This window comes from Platichthys flesus, chromosome 12 (assembly GCF_949316205.1).
Source record: "Platichthys flesus chromosome 12, fPlaFle2.1, whole genome shotgun sequence".
NCBI classification, from domain to species: domain Eukaryota; kingdom Metazoa; phylum Chordata; class Actinopteri; order Pleuronectiformes; family Pleuronectidae; genus Platichthys; species Platichthys flesus.
Window position 1 is genome coordinate 467,038 of NC_084956.1, and position 23,336 is coordinate 490,373.

Below are 23,336 nucleotides of genomic sequence, written 5' to 3' on the forward strand. Positions count from 1 at the left end.
TAACTAAAGTTTAAATAGTATTAATATAAATAATAGTTTTGTCTGAATCTCTTGGATTACAAATCCAAGAGATTTCATTTTCTAAGCTGTGTGAATGTGTGTTTTGTTCTGATCATTATTTTACAGATTAAAAGAGACTAATGATAAAGATATAAATTATGAATAAAGAGTTGATCCATCCTTCGGATGATGAACTCACCGGAGTCTGTTGGTCGGTGGACGGCAGAGCCGAGGGCCCGGGGGACATGTCCAGAGAGTCTCGAGCGGCCGGACCGAACCTCATCCAGCTGCTCTCCAGCAGAGAACGCATGGTGGACTCCACTGAGAGCCAGGGGACAGGGGACGAGAGCCAGGAGACAAGAGCTAGGGGACAGGAGCCAGGAGACAGGAGACAGGAGCCAGGAGACAGGAGACAGGAGCCAGGAGACAGGAGACAGGAGACGAGAGCTCTTAGACGAGAAGGAGTCCAGAGTTGTGACGTGGCGACAGCGACTTGAACGATGAAGTGATGAGCTTGAAATAAAAAGTGAGGGAGGGGGAGAAACGAGGGCAACAGACGACCAGAGGACACGTCACTGATGGAGGGTTTAACACAACTCTCTGTGTGTGTGTGTGTGTGTGTGTGTGTGTGTGTGTGTGTGTGTGTGTGTGTGTGTGTGCAGCAGATTCACTCAGCTCCGTTTCAGTTACGCTTCTGTCACGACATTTTTACTCAAACTCATTAAATTAAATGAAACTTAAATAATTTCACTATTTTAATTTGTTCTGATTTCTCACCAGTTTTAAATAAACGCGTAAAATTGAAATGTTTATGAATAATAATTAACTTCCTGTTTTATCTAAAGTGTCAGAAGTTTCAAAACTTTTCCGCCTCAAACCTCAAAATAAAGTTCAGTCACTCGACGTTTTATGTTTTTTCACTTCAAAAAAAATCATTTGTGAGAATTATGGGTAAATTTGTTATAATTTATTATATAATCTGCACCCCCGCAGGTCCTGAAAATGTCAGTGATGCAGTTTCATGAGTTTTCAAAGGTTCTTGAACTCGGCCATCTCAGATTTAAAGTGACACAAACAGGAAGTCAACAATCGTCACCACATTCCTACACACTGAGAAATGTGTATCATTACCAAAGTGACCAGTGTACGCTAAAGAGACGATTCATAACAATTTATTGAGCAGCACACAGAGCAGCAAGGCCTGCTGGGAAACAGAGCGGCTACACACCACTGAGATCAAAGGAAACAAATCAAAATCAGAAACACACACGACAGCGTGAGCGAAGGAGGCGTCAACACAACGACTCTGCTGAGAAACGCACAAACACAACAAATATCCGATAAATTCAAACTTTGTGTTGAAGAAGCAAATCAAATTGAAAAGATGAAAATCTGATGTTTTCTAAACTGACCATCAGGTTTCTAGGGCAACAGCTTCAGGGTTTTATCGATATTCTGAAAATGAATCAAATCTAAAAACAAACAACTAAATGAAAATCTGATGTCATGTGACCTCCTGGTGTCACGTGACGGGCTCAACTCTTCAGAGCTGCTCACACGCAAACTGCTGAAAGTGACGAGTCATTTCAACCCCATGAAGACAATCTGCTCTGAGACCAGCGTCAACGAGAAGACGAAGGGACACGTGGGGGGGGGGGCAGGATGTTCAGATCAACCGCAGCTCCGAGTCTTCATCACATCTTCACTAGACGAAGGTTAAAACCTCAGATCAACAGATATAAGATGTGAGATGATAAAAGAGGAGCGTCACATGTCGTCCACTCATCAGTCAGACGCCTTTTTAAAAACACCATCATGGACTTAGAGTAAATCCTCCAGATGATCAGCTGGACATCTGTCCCCCGCTGCAGCGAAGAGGACAAACCAGGACGCAGGGGGGGGGGGGGGGGGGGGATTACTTCCTGGATGTGCTTCGGGGTCGAGGACTCTGATTTTATATTATATTCAAAGTAAACTTCTATAGAACCTGCAAAACTTTATATATTGTTTTATTTAGAAAACTCAGAAACTGAGACTTTTATTAATGATGAAGTTCAGACGTTCTTTTCCTGATTGGTTCATAGAGAGAGATGGGGGAGGGGGAGAGAGAAGGGGGGGGGGGCTGGAAGAAGTAGGTGAAGAGAAAACAATGTCTTCTGATTCTCTCTCTCTCTCTCTCTCTCTCTCTCTCTCTCTCTCTCTCTCTCTCTAACAGGAGATATTTAAAACATCCAACATTTAAATAAACATGTTCACATACACACTGTAGAATAAATGTAAGAATCAAACTTCACTGAGATTTACACACACAGATCAAAGATCCTCAGCAGTGCATCACATGTAGAGATGCCTCACTCTGAAGAAATAGCAGTGTCTTCATCATCATGGTCATCATCACTACCAGCAGGGACCCAGACAGAGATGAAGAAGTAATAAGCTAATTAACATATTGGTGACGTCATGGCGTTTACATTCTGTTTAGTGTCAGCAGGGTTCAGACTTTATGATGAAATAAAACAGAGACTGAGAACATGAAGACGACATGTTACCCAGAAGCCACTGCTCAGTTCTGATGATGTCACAGCCACACGGTCACATGACGGCATGGTAACAAGCAGCGAGCGGACCTGTTCATGCCAATTTATAGAACTATAATGGTCTATAGTCAACCAATAATATCCATCAGTCAGTGACATCACCGACCAATCAGATCCTCCTGAAGCTTCAGCGACGCCCACGCCTGATGACCACAGGCAGCGGCCGAGAAAACAAGAAGCGGGAAGAAGCCTGAACATGAAGCGAGTGGCTCTGAACTACAGGACCCAGAATGCACTGCACATCAAAGTCTCCGTCTATATTCAGACGCCATCGGCCAATCAGATCATCTCATGTCACATGTGTTTGCCAATCATCTTTCAAAGATCTGATGATGTCACTTTCTGCCTCAAATCCACACGAGGCAAAGATGGCGTCCGGCTGCAGCCCCGTTGAGTTGTGTCTCTACGTCCTTCACGTCGTCTCAGTCCCTCAGCCTCACACAGTGATGTCATAGAGACGGCCCACCCGACCCAGCCACTCACGCAGCGCCTGGCGGACCCGGCCGTCTGTGACGTGGCACGAGAGCTGGCTGAGGCAGGGGTAGAGCGCCCCCTGGAGCGCCAGGAAGGAGGCGTCGGTCAGGAGGAGCGTCTGGTTGAGGAGCGTGAGGACCATGTTGGTCCACGCCTGCAGGAGGAGGAAACACAGACGATGTGAGGACGCCATGTTGTCTCTGAGCGGACTGAGTCAGCTGATCAGAAACACTCCAGACAGGAAGTGAGACACGGATGATGAACGTCTGCCAGCACCTGGTGACATGAGGTCACATGACGAGCTCTGGTACTGAGGAGTTTCAGCAGGAGCTCCGCCCCTTCATCACTTCATCACTTCATCACTTCATCACACACTTTGGTCTCCTTCGACCTAAATCCTTATTATTATTATTATTGTTATTAATTATAAAAACAGCTGATGATTACAGTGTTTTAATCTGAGCTGAATAATCTGTTCTTTTCTTATTTGTCTGATACCTCTAATGCTGGTTGTCATTATATCAAAGTTATATATCTTATATATTTATACAAATACAGGTAGTATTTGTGTAGTACCTGTATCTGGGCCTCGGAGTCTCTCAGCGAGACGCTGTGGGAGCTGATGGTGGATCCAGACCTCGGCCTCCTCTCCTGCCTCAGGACTTCAGGTCCTGCGCTGACCGAGTGCCTCAGTGGCGGCCCCTGCTGGTCCACCAGCTGCTGGGGCCTCTGCGGGGGCCTCTGGGGCTCCGCGGGCCCCCTCCCTCCCCCCGGGGGGGCGCGGCCCTGCTCCTTCATGAACAGGTTGACGTGGCTCTGCGGCTGCGGCTGCTGCTTCCTGCGTTTGTACTCCATCATCAGTTTGCTGATGGTCTTGTCGGTGGCGATGGTGTAAAGTTTGTTCCCGGCTTTTTCCCACCACTCCTGTCTCCTGCCCGGACCAGCCCCCCCTCCCGGCGAGCTGGCTGTGATGCCGGAGTCCCTCCGCTCCCCTCCGGTCCGGAAGTGCTGCGGCAAACTTCCTGTGCAGCTGTGAGGAGACGGAACAGACGCCTTCAACTTCCTGTCATAATAGTTACATTAATAATAAATCTGGGTCAGCTGATGTGTCATGTGACGCAGTCAGACCTGAATCCTGAAGCCTGTGTGGGCGTGGCTTCTGGCGATGCAGCGCTCACGTCCGCCACCTGACACTTGTACCCGCCTTCCTCCGACGGCGTCTCCCTGGCCGAGAGCCCGCCCACTGACGTCGGGGTAGAAGTCTCTGATTGGAAGAGAGGCAGGAAGAATATGTGGTCTCCCCCCCCCCCTCTCAGCAGCGCCGCCTCCTCCAGCGTGCTCTCCAGGTCGCGGTGCATCTGGATGTAGCTGTTGCACAGATCCATGCACAGTTTGTAGAGACGCTTCACCAGCCACGCCCAGTCGGCGCCGCCCAGCGGCTGCACGCTGAGCGACGGGGCGGGCGCTCGCCAGGGGGGACGTTTGTCCCGGCCGCGAGGAGGACTGACCTGCCGGCAGAGAGAGAGGAGGACGTCTGGTTTTAAGAAACCTCGGTGCTGACCTGGAGGAGCAGACGTTCAGGAAGCTGTGAGCGTCACCTGTGCCGTTTCCTCGAAGATGTCTTCGTCCTCTGAAGAAGCAGATCCGGGGTGGGAGGAGTCAGAGCTTCCCTCCTCTTCCTCGTACAGAATCCTCTTCACCTGGAAACACGTGAAGCTCAGGTTTGATTTGAACGTAGAAGCTCAGAAGAAAATACACTCCAAGCAAAGATCAACAATAAAACAGAATTAAAATAAATAAAGAGATGAAAGTATTTTGTTCCAAACCCCCCCCCAAAAAAACTCAGATCTAAAACTGGATATTAACATTGATCCAACAAGAATAAATCAAACATTATTTATTTAAGTATATACAGTAAATATATAGTATTGACTCCTGTTTAAAAGACTCTGAAGCCCTGTGATTGATCCAAAAGCAGGAATGTTTGTTTACCTGCTGAGCCGTCATACCGTCGGACTGACTGAGGGTGGCGCTCAGCAGAGCCTGGAAGTACAGGTTGAAGCTCATGGCCGACTGACGGTAAAGATTGGCTGCTCCACAAACACCCGACACCTTCATGAGCAGGTACTTCAGACCCGGGCGGGTGTCAAAGTCCCGCGCCGTCCTGCAGAAGTAAAGACGAGGACACGTTCCTGAATCTGATCAACGTCTTCAGATCAATGATCTGCTCTGGAATCATCAATAACCTGTAAGAGTCCAGCAGCAGGTCCAAGATTATCGCTAAATTTGTCATGGAGATGTAGCGCAGGAAGCCGGCCGTGGGTCTGCCGGGGTCAGAGGTCACGGGCGTGACCCTGTCGTGACCCTCGGGCTGTTTGACGAACTCCTCCAGGAGGATGTCGCAGAGGTTCTGCAGCAGAACCTGATGAGACAGAAGACTCACCACGATGGTGCGGAACGGAATCCTAAAGAATCAGAGAGCATGGTCCGTCAGAGTGGGCAGGGCTGCGTGCACTCATAACACAGAGTGAGCAGAGGAACAGGATCACAGAACAGTGAAAAACTGTCTTACCCAATTTTCCTGTGACAGCAGCAGAAAGACAAACACAGAGTGAGATCAATGAAAAGTTCTTCTGTCTCCACGTGTGTGTGTGTGTGTGTGTGTGTGTGTGTGTGTGTCACCTCTTCTGAGTGTGTCCGTTGGCCTGCTGGTCGGACGGCACCTCGATGATGAGGACGCAGGACTGAGCGTGCTCGAAGCCGTCCTTGCTGTTTGGCGTCTTTGGAGAACACTGAGTGTCCAACATGAAAACCTGAGACACGTGAAACATCCATGTTGTCTTAACACTTTGATTTACTCTGACTCTGTTTCACTCGTCCTGATGAAGATTGAGGACGAAGTCACACCAACCTGCTGAGCCATAGCTTTGATCCTCCAGTACTCGGCCTCAGCTGAGGGCGAATGAGACGGAGCCGCCACCTTCACCTCGCAGGCGTCTCCAGAGAAGCTGTCTGATCCACTGTGGAAACAGGCCAGAAGGTTCTGTGGAGAGACAGGAGGAGACGGAGGTGAGGACTTTACACTCGTTTGTTTGTGTTCACACCAACAGGAACATGTGGGAACATCAGGCGAGGGGCGGAGCCTGTAGAGCGGCAGGGGCGGAGCCTGTAGAGCAGCAGGAGGCGGGACATGACTTATGAACCCTGCTGTGGAAACATCAGTGTTGTTGTTTACATCTCATCCACACCGGGGTCGGCCCTCATCACCAGAAGATCTGGAACCTCCTCGTGTTTCCAAGTGGACGTCTTCGTCTTCTACGTGTCCGGCTCCTCTTCTTCATCCTGAGATGTTTGTGTTCTTCAGTTTCACGTCCGTCAGGTGTTAGAAACCTCATCCACACGTCCACTCGCTCACTGGGAAGCTTCCACACATTGTCCTGCTGGTTCCTCACATGGACTCTGACATGTTACACACATGTTACCAGGAGGCTCAGGAGAAGATCAGAACATGTCCAGAGACACTGACTCAGACATTTGTTCTCAGTCCGTTTGCATTAAAACCTTCGTTCTTGCAGATGAATCAGTTTCATAAAGAACTTTACAGTGAATCTGACCTGAATGAATAAATCAGCTTTTCTATAAATCGGCTCAGAGCTCGTGTGTTGACGCGTCTGAAGCAGAAGCTTCGTGTCACAGCTGCCACGTGTTTAAAGCTTCATGTCACAGTTTGTTCTTTACATCACAACTGATGAACTTCATCACATCTTCAGTTCAGAAAAGGATTTTATCCTCAACATGTACATGATTTTATTGATGCAGACTTTCTGACTCTTTTAATAAAACATTAAATGAATAAAACCTTTTAGTCTAAGTTGTTTTCTTCAGAACCTGATGTTGAACCTCTGTGATTGTTTCCTCCAGCGGCTCAGTCAACACGTTTCTCTGGTTTTCATTTCCCCGCGGTCACGCCGACAGGAAGCAGCTGGAACCAGACGACAGCTTCCTGTCTGTGGCTCTAATCTGTTCATCTCTCTCTAATTCTCTGTTTGTCCCGTTTCCATGTTTCTCTTTTACTTTATGCATTTTAATGTTGTTTGTTCAGATTATACTGTTTTTAAATCAGAGCTAGAAATAAACCTAATTGACAGAGGAGCCGTATGTGACCTGCTGTGACAACTGATGTGGACTTTAAGTTATTAAAAAAGACATTACAATAATTAAAAACCTATTTTGAATGCACATTTTTTCTGTTTTGTTTGTTTCAATATCAGCAAACATAAACCAAGATGATGATTCTTTTTTAATGAACTAATTAATAAATGAGTTATAAACAAACTATCAATCATCAGACATATTATCGACACGTGTCAAACATGTGTCAATGTGTCTCTTGTATAAACGACCACATAAAAACAATTGTGTTATATAAACACATGCATGTTCACAACATGATTAAAAACTCGGATTTACTTTTACCACAAAGATTAAAACAAAAGATCAAAAACTCAAAAGTCAACAAGGAAAAAAATCAGTGGTTATAAGACCATCTTCACCTTCATCATCTTCATCACTCTCTCTGACACACACACACACACACACACGCACACACATAGAGCTCTAAGCCATAAAGCTGCTTAACATCAGGCTGTCATGCAACTGCCACACAACTGTAGGAACTCACAACATCCACTGATGAAATGTCACCTCTAACACACACACACAAAAACCACGTGTTGCCATTAGTATAGCTGTTTGTGTGTTTACTGCAGTAGATATTTATTGACCTAAGTATTCTATTTGTGAATTGATGTTTAAATTATAATAAATTATATTTTCAGTTAAAGAGCCAGTGTGTGTGTGTGTGTGTGTGTGTGTGTGTGTGTGTGTGTGTGTGTGTGTGTGTGTGTGAGGTTAAATGGGGCTCTAGCTGTGGACTCTCAGCATGTTGACAGCATTAACGGCCGAGGCTTTCAGATTATTGTGTCCTGACCAGCGGCCGCAGATGGATTACACAGTGTGTGTGTGTGTGTGTGTGTGTGTGTGTGTGTGTCGTTGTTCATTTCTCCTCTGCACAGTGTGTCGTACACACACCACAGTGTCTCTGCCTGAATGAAACCGAGCTGTTACCTTGACGGGCTCCAGCGTGGCAGAGAAGGCGTCCTGCAGCGCGACGCACGCCAGACGCCACATCTCCTCCGTGAAGACGGGGCCGACCGCCACCAGCACGTATCTGCAGACACACAACAGAGACACACATGACGCTGGTCACGCTACACACATGTGTCATGTATAACGTGAGTCTGTTCTACTGTGGTGTGGTCACCTGATGCAGGAGCAGCCCACTCTGGAGATGGTCTCCGCCGGTTCAGACACACACGACACCAGCAGCTTGAACATGTCCTTCAGCATCAGGTGGACCAGAGACTCGTAGCCAATGTCTGCACACAACAACACAACAACATGAGACTACAACACAACAACAGGACGCAACATGAGACTACAACATGAGACTACAACACAACAACATGAGACAACAACACAACAACAGGACGCAACATGAGACTACAACATGAGACTACAACACAACAACATGAGACAACAACACAACAACATGAGACATGAGACAACAACATGAGACAACAACACAACAACATGAGACAACAACACAACAACACAACAACATGAGACAACAACACAACAACATGAGAAATGAGACAACAACACAACAACATGAGACAACAACACAACAACAGGACGCAGCATGAGACTACAACACAACATGATGAGACATGAGACAACAACACAACAACATGAGACAACATGAGACTACAACACAACATGATGAGACAACAACACAACAACATGAGACAACAACACAACAACATGAGACATGAGACAACAACACAACAACATGAGACAACATGAGACTACAACACAACATGATGAGACAACAACACAACAACATGAGACAACAACACAACAACATGAGACATGAGACAACAACACAACAACATGAGACAACATGAGACTACAACACAACATGATGAGACAACAACACAACAACATGAGACAACAACACAACAACAGGACGCAGCATGAGACTACAACACAACATGATGAGACATGAGACAACAACACAACAACATGAGACAACATGAGACTACAACACAACATGATGAGACATGAGACAACAACAGGACGCAACATGAGACTTCAACACAACATGATGAGACATGAGACAACAACACAACAACATGAGACTACAACACAACATGATGAGACAACAACACAACAACATGAGACAACAACACAACAACATAAGACATGAGACAACAACACAACAACATGAGACAACAACACAACAACATGAGACTACAACACAACAACATGAGACAACAACACAACAACATGAGAAATGAGACAACAACACAACAACATAAGACTACAACACAACAACAGGACGCAGCATGAGACTACAACACAACATGATGAGACATGAGACAACAACACAACAACATGAGACAACATGAGACTACAACACAACATGATGAGACAACAACACAACAACATGAGACAACAACACAACAACATAAGACATGAGACAACAACACAACAACATGAGACAACAACACAACAACATGAGACAACATGAGACTACAACACAACATGATGAGACAACAACACAACAACATGAGACAACAACACAACAACAGGACACAACAACACAACAACATGAGACTACAACACAACAACATGAGACAACAACACAACAACATGAGACATGAGACAACAACATGAGACAACAACACAACAACATGAGAAATGAGACAACAACATGAGACTACAACACAACAACATGAGACATGAGACAACAACACAACAACATGAGACAACAACACAACAACATGAGACATGAGAAAACAACACAACAACATGAGACATGAGACAACAAGACAACAACATGAGACTACAACACAACAACATGAGACTACAACACAACAACAGGAGACATGAGACAACAAGATAAAATAATGAGACTACAACACAACAACATGAGACAACAACACAACAACATGAGACATGAGACAACAACATGAGACAACAACACAACAACATGAGACAACAACACAACAACATGAGAAATGAGACAACAACACAACAACATGAGACTACAACACAACAGCATGAGACAACAACACAACAACATGAGACATGAGACAACAACACAACAACATGAGAAAACAACACAACAACATGAGACAACAACACAACAACATGAGACACGAACACAACAACATGAGACATGAGACAACAACACAACAACATGAGACTACAACACAACAACATGAGACATGAGACAACAACACAACAACATGAGACTACAACACAACAACATGAGACATGAGACAACATGAGACTACAACACAACAACATAAGACATGAGACAACAACACAACAACATGAGACTACAACACAACAACATGAGAAATGAGACAACATGAGACAACAACACAACAACATGAGAAATGAGACAACATGAGACAACAACACAACAACATGAGACTACAACACAACAACATGAGAAATGAGACAACATGAGACAACAACACAACAACATGAGAAATGAGACAACATGAGACAACAACACAACAACATGAGACTACAACACAACAACATGAGAAATGAGACAACATGAGACAACAACACAACAACATGAGACAACATGAGACATGAGACAACATGAGACAACAACACAACAACATGAGAAATGAGACAACATGAGACAACAACACAACAACATGAGAAATGAGACAACATGAGACAACAACACAACAACATGAGAAATGAGACAACATGAGACTACAACACAACAACATGAGACATGAGACTACAACACAACAACATGAGACATGAGACAACAACACAACAACATGAGACATGAGACAACAACACAACAACATGAGACATGAGACAACAACATGAGACAACAACACAACAACATGAGACATGAGACAACAACACAACAACATGAGACTACAACACAACAACATGAGACATGAGACTACAACACAACAACATGAGACATGAGACAACAACACAACAACATGAGACATGAGACAACAACACAACAACATGAGACATGAGACAACAACACAACAACATGAGAAATGAGACAACATGAGACTACAACACAACAACATGAGACATGAGACAACAACACAACAACATGAGACTACAACACAACAACATGAGACATGAGACAACATGAGACTACAACACAACAACATAAGACATGAGACAACAACACAACAACATGAGACTACAACACAACAACATGAGAAATGAGACAACATGAGACAACAACACAACAACATGAGAAATGAGACAACATGAGACTACAAGACAACAACATGAGACATGAGACAACATGAGACAACATGAGACTGGCAGTGTAGCGTGACAGGAGAAGATGGCGCCTCTGACCTGAGTGGATGAAGCTGTTGACGTGTTCCACCACCAGCTCACATGACAAGCCGATGGCGTGTTTGAAGTTCGCCGCCGCCACGTCCCAGTAGGAGTGGTCGCCATGGCTCCGCTGCAGCCACAGTGACATCACAGGAAGTAGCAGCTGGATGACGGCGAAGAGGCCGAACCCCGGACCTGTGGGGGGGGGGGGGGCAGAATTTAAGACCCACCGTTTGTCGGGGGTGTTTGTGTGTGTGTGTCGGTGTGTTGTGTTACCTGGTACGACAGCGACTTCTCTCAAGAGGCTGAACAGCAGCTCCAGAGCTGGAGGTTGATGCGTTCGAGGACAGTGGGAAACTGAAGCTGTGAGCTGCTCCAGCAACAGAATCCAGACCTGGATCAGACCTGCACAGAGCGTACGAGGCGTCAGGGGGCGTCGGCTGGACCACGGGGGGGGGGGGGGGAGTATTTACCTGTGTTGTCATCAAACTCCTGCAGGACGCAGTCCATCCCGTCCTCGCTGCTGACAGAGCGCTCCTGCGATCTCATTGGCAGGCTGGCGAGCCGCGCCCCCAGGAACACGGGTTTGGACGGCATCTTGTAGATCTTAGCCAGCAGCTGTCAATCAAACGCACAATCGCTTATTTCACAGCAAAATATGAATCACAAATTACCTCGAGGAACATGTCTGCATCTGAGGCTCCACCCACACTGAGGCTCCACCCACACAGACATGTTTCCCCTAACTCATCCCTGTTGCTATGGTTACGCCTGCTGTAGTCAGAGACTCGTGGAAACTGATCTCGAATCAGTTTGAACTGAAACTGAGAATTTAGTAAACGATGACACAGACGTTCTCTTCCTGATTGGTTCTCATCAGTCACATGACTCGACTACAAGGCGTCAGTAACACATCCTGTCAGCGGGACTTCCTGTCAATGGCATTTCCTGTCAGAAGTACTTCCTGTCAGTAACACTTCCTGTCAGTAGCACTTCCTGTCAGTAGCCCTTCCTGTCAGTAGCACTTCCTGTCAGTAACACTTCCTGTCAGAAGTACTTCCTGTCAGTAACACTTTCTGTCAGTAGCACTTCCTGTCAGTAGCACTTCTGTCAGTAACACTTCCTGTCAGTAATACTTCTTGTCAGTAGCACTTCCTGTCAGAAGTACTTCCTGTCAGAAGTACTTCCTGTCAGTAGCACTTCCTGTCAGTAGCACTTCCTGTCAGTAACACTTCCTGTCAGTAGCACTTCCTGTCAGTTACACTTCTTGTCAGTAGCACTTCCTGTCAGTAGCACTTCCTGTCAGTTACACTTCCTGTCAGTTACACTTCCTGTCAGTTACACTTCTTGTCAGTAGCACTTCCTGTCAGTAGCACTTCCTGTCAGTTACACTTCTTGTCAGTAACACTTCCTGTCAGTAGCACTTCCTGTCAGTAACACTTCCTGTCAGTAGCACTTCCTGTAAGTAACACTTCCTGTCAGTAGCACTTCCTGTCAGTTACACTTCTTGTCAGTAGCACTTCCTGTCAGTAGCACTTCCTGTCAGTTACACTTCTTGTCAGTAGCACTTCCTGTCAGTAGCACTTCCTGTCAGTTACACTTCTTGTCAGTAACACTTCCTGTCAGTAGCACTTCCTGTCAGTTACACTTCTTGTCAGTAGCACTTCCTGTCAGTAGCACTTCCTGTCAGTAGCACTTCCTGTCAGTTACACTTCTTGTCAGTAGCACTTCCTGTCAGTGACTCGTCTTCATCACTGCTCCTCCTCAGAGGATTTTCTGTTTCTAAGCAACCAACTGCAGAGGAGACGATCTACTTCCTGTTTACATCACATGACCAGTGGACGGTCATGTGATGTGTTCAGATGTGTTAGTGTGGACACAGCCTGCGGGGACTCGAACCTGTGAACATCTTCGGAGGTAGTCGAGAGCTGGCAGACAGAGGTCAGTGGAGCTGTGACCCGACACATGGACACAGTCTCCGATCTCCTTATAGTCCACCTCCCCTACACACACACACACACACACACACACACACACACACACACACACACACACACACACACACACACACACACACACACACACACACACACACACACACACACACACACACACACACACACACACACACACACACACACACACACACACACACACACACACACACACACACACACAGAGAGAACATTGTAACACATGACATGGAGACAGTTGAAGTGTGAGAATCACTGGGATCAGAATATCAACACAAACCTAAACCTTTGACGAACTTCATCAGACACACGATGTAGTCGGTGGCGGCGTTGGCGAACACCTGGATGTTGTCGGTGTTGATGAACGCCTCGAAGACGTCGAACACCGGAGCCTGAGACTTCCCTACAGGGGGGGGGGGGGGAACAGAGGAGTTACACATCCAACCTTCAGATGTGTAGAGGAGGAACTTTGATTTGATGTTCGGTCAGACGGACCCATGGAGTACTCTCCCAGCAGATAGTCCTTGGTGTCTGTCTTGCTGCCGTGCACCGTCCTCAGGGCGCTGAACAGAGGCCTCCACCCCGACAGGATCTGAGGAGAACACATCTCCACCAGCTCGCCGATGGACGTGATCACCTGGAGACAAACACACACACACCTCTAAGAACGTGTCTGACTCAGCTCCTTCAGGTTCATCCCCTGAGACTTGGATGTCCTGCAGACACCGACCTGGTCCTGCACGTCCTCGTCACACAGCTCCAGCTGCATGATGTGTTCGAACGGCCTGAACAGAGCCTCGTTGAAATGGAAGTGTGGAAGCTCCGCCCAGCTCGTCAGCACCTCCATCAGGACGTCATGGATGAAGGAAACGGCCTTCTGGGAAACATGGCGCTCGTTGTGACACGCCGCCTGGAAGCAATTCAATTCAACTGTGTTTAGCTCCAATTCATAATGTACATTATCTCAAGGCTCTTTTCATGTTGTCTTATTTATTTTGGAGAGGACAGAGTGAGAGTAAGCTGTGAAGGGGGGGGGGGGGCAGACGGAGAGTGACGCAAAGTGACTCACAGTAAGTGCATCAACCACGAGGATGCACTTATTATTTTATCTTTTTATTCTTAAGTATATTCTGAAGAGATGTGTCTTTGGTCTGGAGGAGGATGTGGACCTTCTGTCCTTATGTCAATGTGGAGCTGGTTCCAGTGTTCAGGAGCCAGGACTTAATGGTGAGCTCCCAGCGAGGGAGCAGCCGATTGGCCGATGCAGAGTGGAGTGGGCGGGCCTAGCCCCCACCCCCCGGTCTCTTTACATAGAAGGTCGAACTCTTAAAAATGAAACCCCAGCAGAAGAAAGGTTTACAGGTCCTCACCTCCACCAGGTGTGGCGCCACCACGCTCCACGCCCTCATCATGTGGAGCAGAGGTCGGCTCTTGTTCCTGACGATCCGCAGCATGGCCTCGCCCAATCGGAACAGATGGAGGGCGCTGCGGCGCTCCAGCGTCGACTTGGCTTCTCCTGCAGACGAAGAAACTCTAACTTTAGATTCACGTTAATCAGAAATCAAATAAAGACAATCAATTAAAAACATGTGTACGTGTGTGTGTGTGTCTCTGTTTGTGTCTGTGTGTGTGTGTGTGTGTCTCTGTTTGTGTCTGTGTCTGTGTGTTTGTGTGTCTGTTTGTGTCTGTGTGTGTGTGTGTGTGTGTGTGTGTGTGTGTGTGTCTGTGTGTGTGTGTGTGTGTGTGTCTCTGTTTGTGTCTGTGTATGTGTGTGTGTGTTTGTCTCTGTTTGTGTCTGTGTCTGTGTGTTTGTGTGTCTGTTTGTGTCTGTGTGTGTGTGTGTGTGTGTGTACCTGGCATTGCCAGTGAATAGTCTCCGGTCTCAGTGACGGAGTCAAACAGTTGAGACTGAGACGCTTTCCTCAGCTGCTGCAGGAAAAACACCAAACCCACCAGGTTCAGTTTGGTGGAAGCTTCTTCAAACAACCTGCAAAACACACACACACACACACACACACGCACACACACAGTTTAACATTTTAAAACATTCTTCTACCTTGTGGCTGTGGTCAGAGAAGAACTTGTTTAGTTAGGTTGAGGAAGATAACTGCTTACATAAGAGATGATCTATTGAATAAATACACACACACACAGACACTCACACACACACACTGACGCACACAGCGGCAGTAAAAAGGCATTGTGTGTGTGTGGGTGTGTGTGTGTGAGAGTGTCTGTGTGTGTGTGTAGGGCCAGGGAATAAACTTAAATAAATGCACAACTGCTGTCATCACGCACAGACACTCACTTGTATATTTCGATATAAATTAAGACCCATATATTTGTGTCGATACTTGTGAGGACAAACAAGCCCTGAATTAATCTAGTTATTAAAAATTAAACGTTCTATTATCGTATAAAATCTATTACATTTTGTCAGTTTAGTGTTATAGAGATTTATAACTGTTAAATAACTACACAAATACATGTGTGAACCACAGCAGAATTTAAAAGTGATACTCTGTTCTGCTGCCACCTTGTGGCTGTTATGAGACATCACATCCTGCTGAATATCATTTTAATAAGGTAAAATAAATTCAGTGATTCATTTCTGTGATAACCAGGTGATGACCATGTGACCAGGTGATGACCAGGTGATGACCATGTGACCAGGTGATGACCAGGTGATGACCATGTGACCAGGTGATGACCAGGTGATGACCAGGTGATGACCATGTGACCTCATTGTGGCCCCTCACCTGTCGGCCTGTGTGGACAGCGTGCACACGGCCTTGGCGGCGGCGGTCCCGGTCATCAGGCTCCCGCCCCTCAGGTCGAGGCCGCGGCCCCCCCGGCTGCTCTCCCTCAGCAGCTCCTGGATGGACAGAGGCTGGATGACAGGCTGACTCAGGACCAGCTCCGAGGCCTCTGGGCCGGGCTCACAGCTCAGCTCCTGCCCCAGGTCCACGCCCGCCTGCTGGCTCTGCTGCGTGATGGTGGTGAGAGACGCCAGCTGGGAGGAGCCATCACTGAAGTGGGTGTGTTCCAGAGAGCTGATGTACTCGGTCACCCTGAGAGAGGGGGGGGGACTCAGTGTTTCATTTTCACTTTCTGTGTGAGTGAATATGGGTGAGTGTGTGTGTGAGTGTGTGTGTGAGTGTGTGTGTGTGTGTGTGTGTGTGAGTGTGAGTGTTTGTGTGTGTGTGTGAGTGTGTGTGTGTGTGAGTGTGAGTGTTTGTGTGTGTGTGTGAGTGTGTGAGTGTGTGAGTGTGTATGGATGAGTGTGTGTGAGTGGGTAATGTGTATGGATGAGTGTGTGTGAGTGGGTGAGTGTGTGTTTGTGTGTGTGTGTTTGTGTGTGTGAGTGTGTGAGTGTGAGTGTTTGTGTGTGTGTGTGAGTGTGTGAGTGTGTGAGTGTGTATGGATGAGTGTGTGTGAGTGGGTAATGTGTATGGATGAGTGTGTGTGAGTGGGTGAGTGTGTGTGTGTGTGTGTTTGTGTGTGTGAGTGTGTACCTGAAGACGTGCGGCCAGCAGTCGTGGTTGTGACTCCCCATCTCCAGTCCTACGTTCAGGATGGCGTCCATACACAACACGTGAGCCGTGTGGAGACGAACTCCCTGAGGACGTCCAATCTGCTCCAGACGCTGCTCAACACGCTGCTTCACTACACACACACACACACAGACACACACACACACACACACAGACACACACATACACACACGCAGACACACACACACACACACACACAGACACACACACACACAGACACACACACACACACACGCAGACACACACACACACAGACACACACACACACAGACACACACACAGACACAGACACACACACAGACACAGACACACACACAGACACAGACACACACACACACACGTAGACACACACACACACACACACACACACAGACACAGACACACACACACACACGCAGACACACACACACGCAGACACACACACACACACGCAGACACACACACACACAGACACACACACACACAGACACAGACACACACACACACACGCAGACACACACACACACACACACACACATACACACACACACACGCAGACACACACACACACACGCAGACACACACACACACAGACACAGACACAGACACACACACACACACAGACACAGACACAGACACACACACACACAGTTAAACAGCAAACAAAATAAATGATTCAAAACCAAGAAGCTGTCATTATTTCATGTTATGTAATATTTTGTGATATAAGTGAATTCATGTTGACACAATCAAACTCTCGGTACCTTGTGTGATGGCGTCTCCCGTCTCTCCCACCTCCTTCTCATCCTTCTCCTCCTGCACACAGGAGGCGGCCGCCATCTGAGCTAAAGCTGACGCACAGTTTGCTGCCACACCTGACACACACACGCACACACAAACACACACACACACACACGCACAATATTATTTTTGTCAATTAAATTAAATTTTCTCAAAAACCTGCTGCTAACAACTGTATGAAACACCCAGCAAGTTTAGGTGTGTTTGTGTGTGTGTGTGTTTGTTTGTGTGTGTGTCACAGATGTTTTCAGGTCAAATCAAACCCTCAAGGCCTCAGGTCAAAGGTCAGTGTGAGGTGCAGTGCCGATCTGAACCTACCGAGGGCGCAGCTGAGCGCGGCGGCCTTCCTCAGGCCGTCCAGACTCAGGCAGATGGTGTCTCTCTCTCTCTGGCTCTGCTCCTTGACGCCCTCGGCTCCCAGGATGAAGGCCAGGCCCTTGGAGCTGCCCGCCATGCGGCCCGTCAGCGGCGTGGACAGCACGTCCATCAGGTTCTTCCAGACACTGGTGAGGATGAAGCGTGAGAACACAGCTCCTGAAACACACACACACACCAGGGGTCACCAGGGGGGGGCTTTTAACCTTCAAATTCAGATCTCCAGTCACATGGAGGAGGCGGAGCATGAAGCCTTCACGCCGTCCACTCACCGGCCGTCACGCTGTCGCTGCTCGACTTGTCGCAGCTGAACGGCGATTGGCTGGACGGCCGCCTGATCAGCTGACCGCCGATCGCACTGCTGCCCAGGCCGTCGATATCTGAGAGTCGAGGAGGACGTGAGAGAGAGGAGACAGATCAAAGGATAACTCATGAAAGAGAGGAGACAGATCAAAGGATAACTCATGACACATCACAGGACAAGCTGTCACTCAGCGGATCTGCTTCCAGACGAGTAAACAGCTGATCTCGTGATTTCAATCAGAAAGAAAACCTCATGAGCCGGTAACCAAAGAAACGCTGACAGTTACCAAATGAACAGTTTTTATTTAATAGTTTAAATTTATACAAGAATAACCGTGAGTGTACCTGTCAGCATGGTGATGAGCGGCAGCGTGTGGGGGTGGTCCTCGGGTGAGCACCAGTACCCAGCTTCGGCCAGCAGGTTGCGCTCTAGCACCTGGTGGTAGAGCTCCTCTATCCAGGCCTGAGAGAGAACCACGAAGACGCCGCTGCTCTGGATCAGACGCACAAACTCCTTCTGCATCAACACACACACACACACAGATCAGATGTGTAGTGTGTAGTCGTTGAAAAGCTTGGACACTTGTGGTGGAGCGTGACGTTGAAGCTCTGGAGCCACACGAGCAACAAGGAATCACTTAGAATCACGACGAGATTGTTTCTGCTTCTACAGACAGTGGAACAGTGTTTTCATGTGAGAACACCTCAGAGAGGCTCCTCCTCTTCTCCGCTTCAGACGCAGGAAGTGACACTCACCAGGCCGAGGGGGGGGGCCAGCGCTCGCCGTCTGTAGTAGTCGCAGCAGCAGAGCTTGAGGTTGAGCAGCAGAGCGGAGATGGACACCAGGTACAGACCGTCTGCGTTCATCAGAGACTGACAGCTCAGCGTGTCGGCCGCCTCGAGGCCTGGGGAGTGGAGCCCACCTGGGGGGGGGGGCAGAGATGTAACGATTCATATTTAACGTGATTCATCATCTTGCTCTGATGTAAAACTTCCATAATGCTTTGTGTTCTCAGAGGCCGATTGTGGGTAAAAGGTTCAATTCATAACAAATGTCTTTGTGCACCCCCCCCCCCGCCTCTCACCAGCCTGCAGGCCGGTGCAGAAGTTGGAGGAGAAGTTCTGCAGGGACCGGTCGACCTCGGCGGCGGTGGCGAGGCCCAGCAGCCGCGGCAGCAGCGCGGCCAGCGCCCGGACGAGCAGCCGGGCGCTCTGCTGGTCGGCCTCCTGGTGGCGGAGCAGCTTGAGGGACAGAGCGGCGCTGCGCAGCGAGCGCCGGGCGGGGCAGTCGCTCCTCGTCTGCTCCTCGTCCGCCAGCGACACGTTGTCGGAGCCGATGTCGGACACGTCGGAGCGGCCCGAGTCTTTCTCCGCCGCCATGGAGTACTGGTCACATGAGTCGAGCTCGGTCCGCGACAGGTCCTGCTCCTCCACGCTGCTGGACCACACGCACCACAGCACACATCTTATCTTCATGTCCGAGGAGACCGGAATATCACTCTTTTATGTGTTTTCAGATTTGAACTTTGTTTATTTGCCACAGTGATGATGTCATCATGAAGTCATCATGATGTCACGTTGGCACTCGTACCTGAAGTTGCTCTCGCTGTATCGTGATCCTCCGGCAGGATGTGACCTCGTCCTGGACTCCACAGACAGGAAGTTGGTGATGTCGGGGTACACGAGGGCATGACTCCGCTGGACCACATCTGGAGGAACCACGCCCCCCCCTCCTCCTCTCTCGCCCCTCTCATCCACCTCTCCTGCACCCCCCCCCTCCTCCCGCCACCGAAGCTGGCTGGTCTCCGCGCTCTGCTCACGCCGGGCGGCCTCCTGGTCTCTGGAGAACGAGGGCGAGGGGGGGTCACCGTCCTCGCCACACTCCTCAGGAGTGGTGCGAACCGGGCCGAGCCCCTCCCTCTCCAGATCCAGGGTGGTCTGGCCCGTCTCCGTGGTGATGCTGATGCTGATGTCGGGGCTGCGCTCCACGGCCCCAGTGGCGGACCCAGGGGTGGACATGCTGGGGGCCGAGAGGCCGGGGTCCTGCTCGGAGGACAGGATGTGTCTCTGCCACCTGAAGTCGGCCTCGTTGATCTCCATGGACTCACGAGTCGACTCCGTCCCGTCCTTCAGCTCGTCCAATCGGCTGAGGAGGAGCCGCGCCTGACAAACAGCTGCTGAGTCAGTTTCACAACACGTCTCTGATGCAGTGTGAAGCTCTGTGGAGGCGGAGCTCCGTGGAGGCGGAGCTCCGTGTCGGGGACTCACCTGCTCGGGCTGGAGGCCGCGGCCCTGCGACAACTCGTCCAGCGCTCTGAGGAGAGCACAGGCGCAGGAGACGGAGGAGTAACAAGCCTCGATGCCTCCCTTCACACAGGCCTCCGTCATCCCATCCATCACCCTGCAGCAGACAGACACACACACCATGACATCACACGACGCAGCTCATCAGCAGAAACAATGAAACAGCAGAAGAGAAGAGGGCGGGGCTACTGACAGTCTCAGCAGGTCCAGGTGCGACTTCCTCTTTGAGAACGAGCGCTTCCTGGTTTCAGGTTCAGCAACGCATGGACCAGCGAGGTCGAAGAGTCGCTGAGGGCTGCCCAGGATCTGACACACACACACACACACACACACACACACACACACACACACACACACACAGACACACACACACACACACACACACACAGAAGGACACAGACACAGACACACACACACACACACACACACACACACACACACACACACACGGATCAGTCACATGACCGAACCCTTTGTACTTGTCTGTATACAAACTGTTAGTAAAGGTTTATATTGAAGTTCAGCTTGTTGCTCCTCCCACCTCCTTCATGATGCGTATGGCCTCCGTGCGGTGCTGGGGGGGCGGGTACAGGAGGATCCGGTGGTAAAGCGACTGCAGCACCGGCTTCATCGACTCCACGCAGCTCACCAGACGCACCAGCTCTGCGGCGATGTAACACACCGTCCGCACCACCGGGGCGATCCTGGCGGGGGGGCCGGAGGAGCAGCCGGACCCCCTGCCCTGATCCGACACGCCTCCCCCGCAGGGCTCCGCCTCCTGGTTGATTCCTGATAGAGAAACAAAAAAGTTAAAATCAGTCATATTGATTTTTTGCGTGAACATTAAACTCAAACTGTCGTTACCGTGACTGAGTCTGTCTGAGAGCCGCTCTCTCTCTGCTGCCCCCGGGTGGCCATGGTGGGAGGCGATGGTTTTGTCGTTGACGGGATTTCCCATGATCGCCACGAGGGACGGACACAGCTGCTTCCTGCACATCAAAGGACCCAGTCAGAAAAGAAAGATAAAGTTAAAACAGCAGCAAAAGGTTAAACTTCCCAGTGTCCTGGATCTCTTAGTATAAACACGTGCGTAAAACATCCCATAATAAACCACATCAGGTCATTGACCCTGTCACACTGTCTTCTAGTGCTTCATACAGGACACAACAGACATGTCTCACCACACCAGGTCGGTGAAGCCTCTGGACAGGTGCATTGTGGGAGGGCAGCTGCTGAGCATGGAGAGGATGCACTCGAGGTAGAGAAGCTGCAGGAGCTGGTTGTAACTGAGACGACAACACACACAGGAGACACAAGTCACACACACAGGAGACACAAGTCACACACACAGGAGACACAAGTCACACACACAAGAGACACAAGTCACACACACAGGAGACACAAGTCACACACACAGGAGACACAAGTCACACACACAGGAGACACAAGTCACACACACAGGAGACACAAGTCACACACACAAGAGACACAAGTCATACACACAGGAGACACAAGTCACACACACAGGAGACACAAGTCACACACACAGGAGACACAAGTCACACACACAAGAGACACAAGTCACACACACAGGAGACACAAGTCACACACACAGGACACACAAGTCACACTGAAGATCTCATAAACAGGAACTTTTCAAGATTCATCCAAGAAATAAAACTCTTTATTTGGTTAATATTGTGAACTTGTACCTGTTGACTGACTCCAGCTTCTCACAGAAAACTGTCAGAACTGTCACCACGTCTTCACACAGAGCCTGACTGGTGGGGGACACATCTGCAGCACACACACACACACACATGCACGCACAGACACACACACACACAGGTTAATTCCCTGAACTTTCATCTTTCTTGGATATGCACATGATGTTTCTTCTGTTTCTCTGTCTCACCTCCACACGTCTCTGTACTAAATAAAAGAGACAATCAATACCTCCTGTTATATATTGTGTGTGTGTGTGTGTGTGTGTGTGTGTGTCTGTGTTCAAAGCATCATGAGGGAGATCTGCAGATTACAGGCCTTATGGAGACAATGTGACGTCAGCAGCTCCATGACAAAACAACACAAACTGCAAAGCAAGTGAGAATCTATCACTAATATGTAATGTAAATCTGTTCCTGAAGGTGGCGCCAGAACAAAGGTCATGTTGCACCCCCCCCCCCCGCCCACCTTTCCTCTGCAGCGGCAGTGATGTCACCTCGTCTCCGTCTGCACCCTGAGGACACACACAGCAGGAGGTGTGTTACTGTCAGCGTGTTCCTATCAACAAACTGCAGAGATCTGATTGTTGGATATGAAGCTTTTGTATTTTTATGGAAATATAAAATATTAAGTGATTTTTCATCATCTTCTAAATGTACAGTCACAGTTTCCACCTGAGCAGCTGCAGAGCAACAATTTATCTTAATTATCTTCACAACCTGAAAATAACTCAGAACACAAACTTACTGAGCGTGATCATATACAACCAAAAAAAACTATTTCTC

The 23,336-nt window shown here is 48.6% G+C and overlaps 1 protein-coding gene across 2 annotated transcripts in view; it reads right to left on the minus strand.

Annotated features, from left to right (window-relative positions):
* Positions 1-957: 957 nt before the first annotated feature.
* The window catches only part of arfgef3 (ARFGEF family member 3), a 28,314-nt gene continuing 5,935 nt past the window's right edge, over positions 958-23,336 (minus strand). The window contains exons 7-41 of one of the 2 annotated variants that reach the window (XM_062400326.1): positions 23,020-23,065; positions 22,539-22,623; positions 22,008-22,112; positions 21,691-21,815; positions 21,368-21,615; positions 21,020-21,132; positions 20,791-20,923; positions 20,114-20,685; positions 19,608-19,957; positions 19,279-19,445; positions 18,868-19,039; positions 18,492-18,599; positions 18,163-18,378; positions 17,808-17,918; positions 17,026-17,176; positions 16,270-16,581; positions 15,364-15,497; positions 14,881-15,026; positions 14,241-14,420; positions 14,006-14,147; positions 13,791-13,913; positions 13,437-13,540; positions 12,011-12,155; positions 11,814-11,942; positions 11,556-11,732; positions 8,395-8,509; positions 8,199-8,301; positions 5,983-6,114; positions 5,754-5,884; positions 5,318-5,536; positions 5,064-5,235; positions 4,670-4,771; positions 4,200-4,579; positions 3,648-4,101; positions 958-3,225 (exon numbers count right to left, since the gene is read on the minus strand). In XM_062400326.1, coding sequence (XP_062256310.1) covers positions 3,034-3,225; positions 3,648-4,101; positions 4,200-4,579; positions 4,670-4,771; positions 5,064-5,235; positions 5,318-5,536; positions 5,754-5,884; positions 5,983-6,114; positions 8,199-8,301; positions 8,395-8,509; positions 11,556-11,732; positions 11,814-11,942; positions 12,011-12,155; positions 13,437-13,540; positions 13,791-13,913; positions 14,006-14,147; positions 14,241-14,420; positions 14,881-15,026; positions 15,364-15,497; positions 16,270-16,581; positions 17,026-17,176; positions 17,808-17,918; positions 18,163-18,378; positions 18,492-18,599; positions 18,868-19,039; positions 19,279-19,445; positions 19,608-19,957; positions 20,114-20,685; positions 20,791-20,923; positions 21,020-21,132; positions 21,368-21,615; positions 21,691-21,815; positions 22,008-22,112; positions 22,539-22,623; positions 23,020-23,065 — 6,294 coding nt within the window. In that variant the 3' untranslated portion in view covers positions 958-3,033. Of the gene's footprint in view, positions 3,226-3,647; positions 4,102-4,199; positions 4,580-4,669; positions 4,772-5,063; positions 5,236-5,317; positions 5,537-5,753; positions 5,885-5,982; positions 6,115-8,198; positions 8,302-8,394; positions 8,510-11,555; positions 11,733-11,813; positions 11,943-12,010; positions 12,156-13,436; positions 13,541-13,790; positions 13,914-14,005; positions 14,148-14,240; positions 14,421-14,880; positions 15,027-15,363; positions 15,498-16,269; positions 16,582-17,025; positions 17,177-17,807; positions 17,919-18,162; positions 18,379-18,491; positions 18,600-18,867; positions 19,040-19,278; positions 19,446-19,607; positions 19,961-20,113; positions 20,686-20,790; positions 20,924-21,019; positions 21,133-21,367; positions 21,616-21,690; positions 21,816-22,007; positions 22,113-22,538; positions 22,624-23,019; positions 23,066-23,336 lie in introns of both variants that reach the window. The other variant, XM_062400325.1, reaches the window with a different exon arrangement.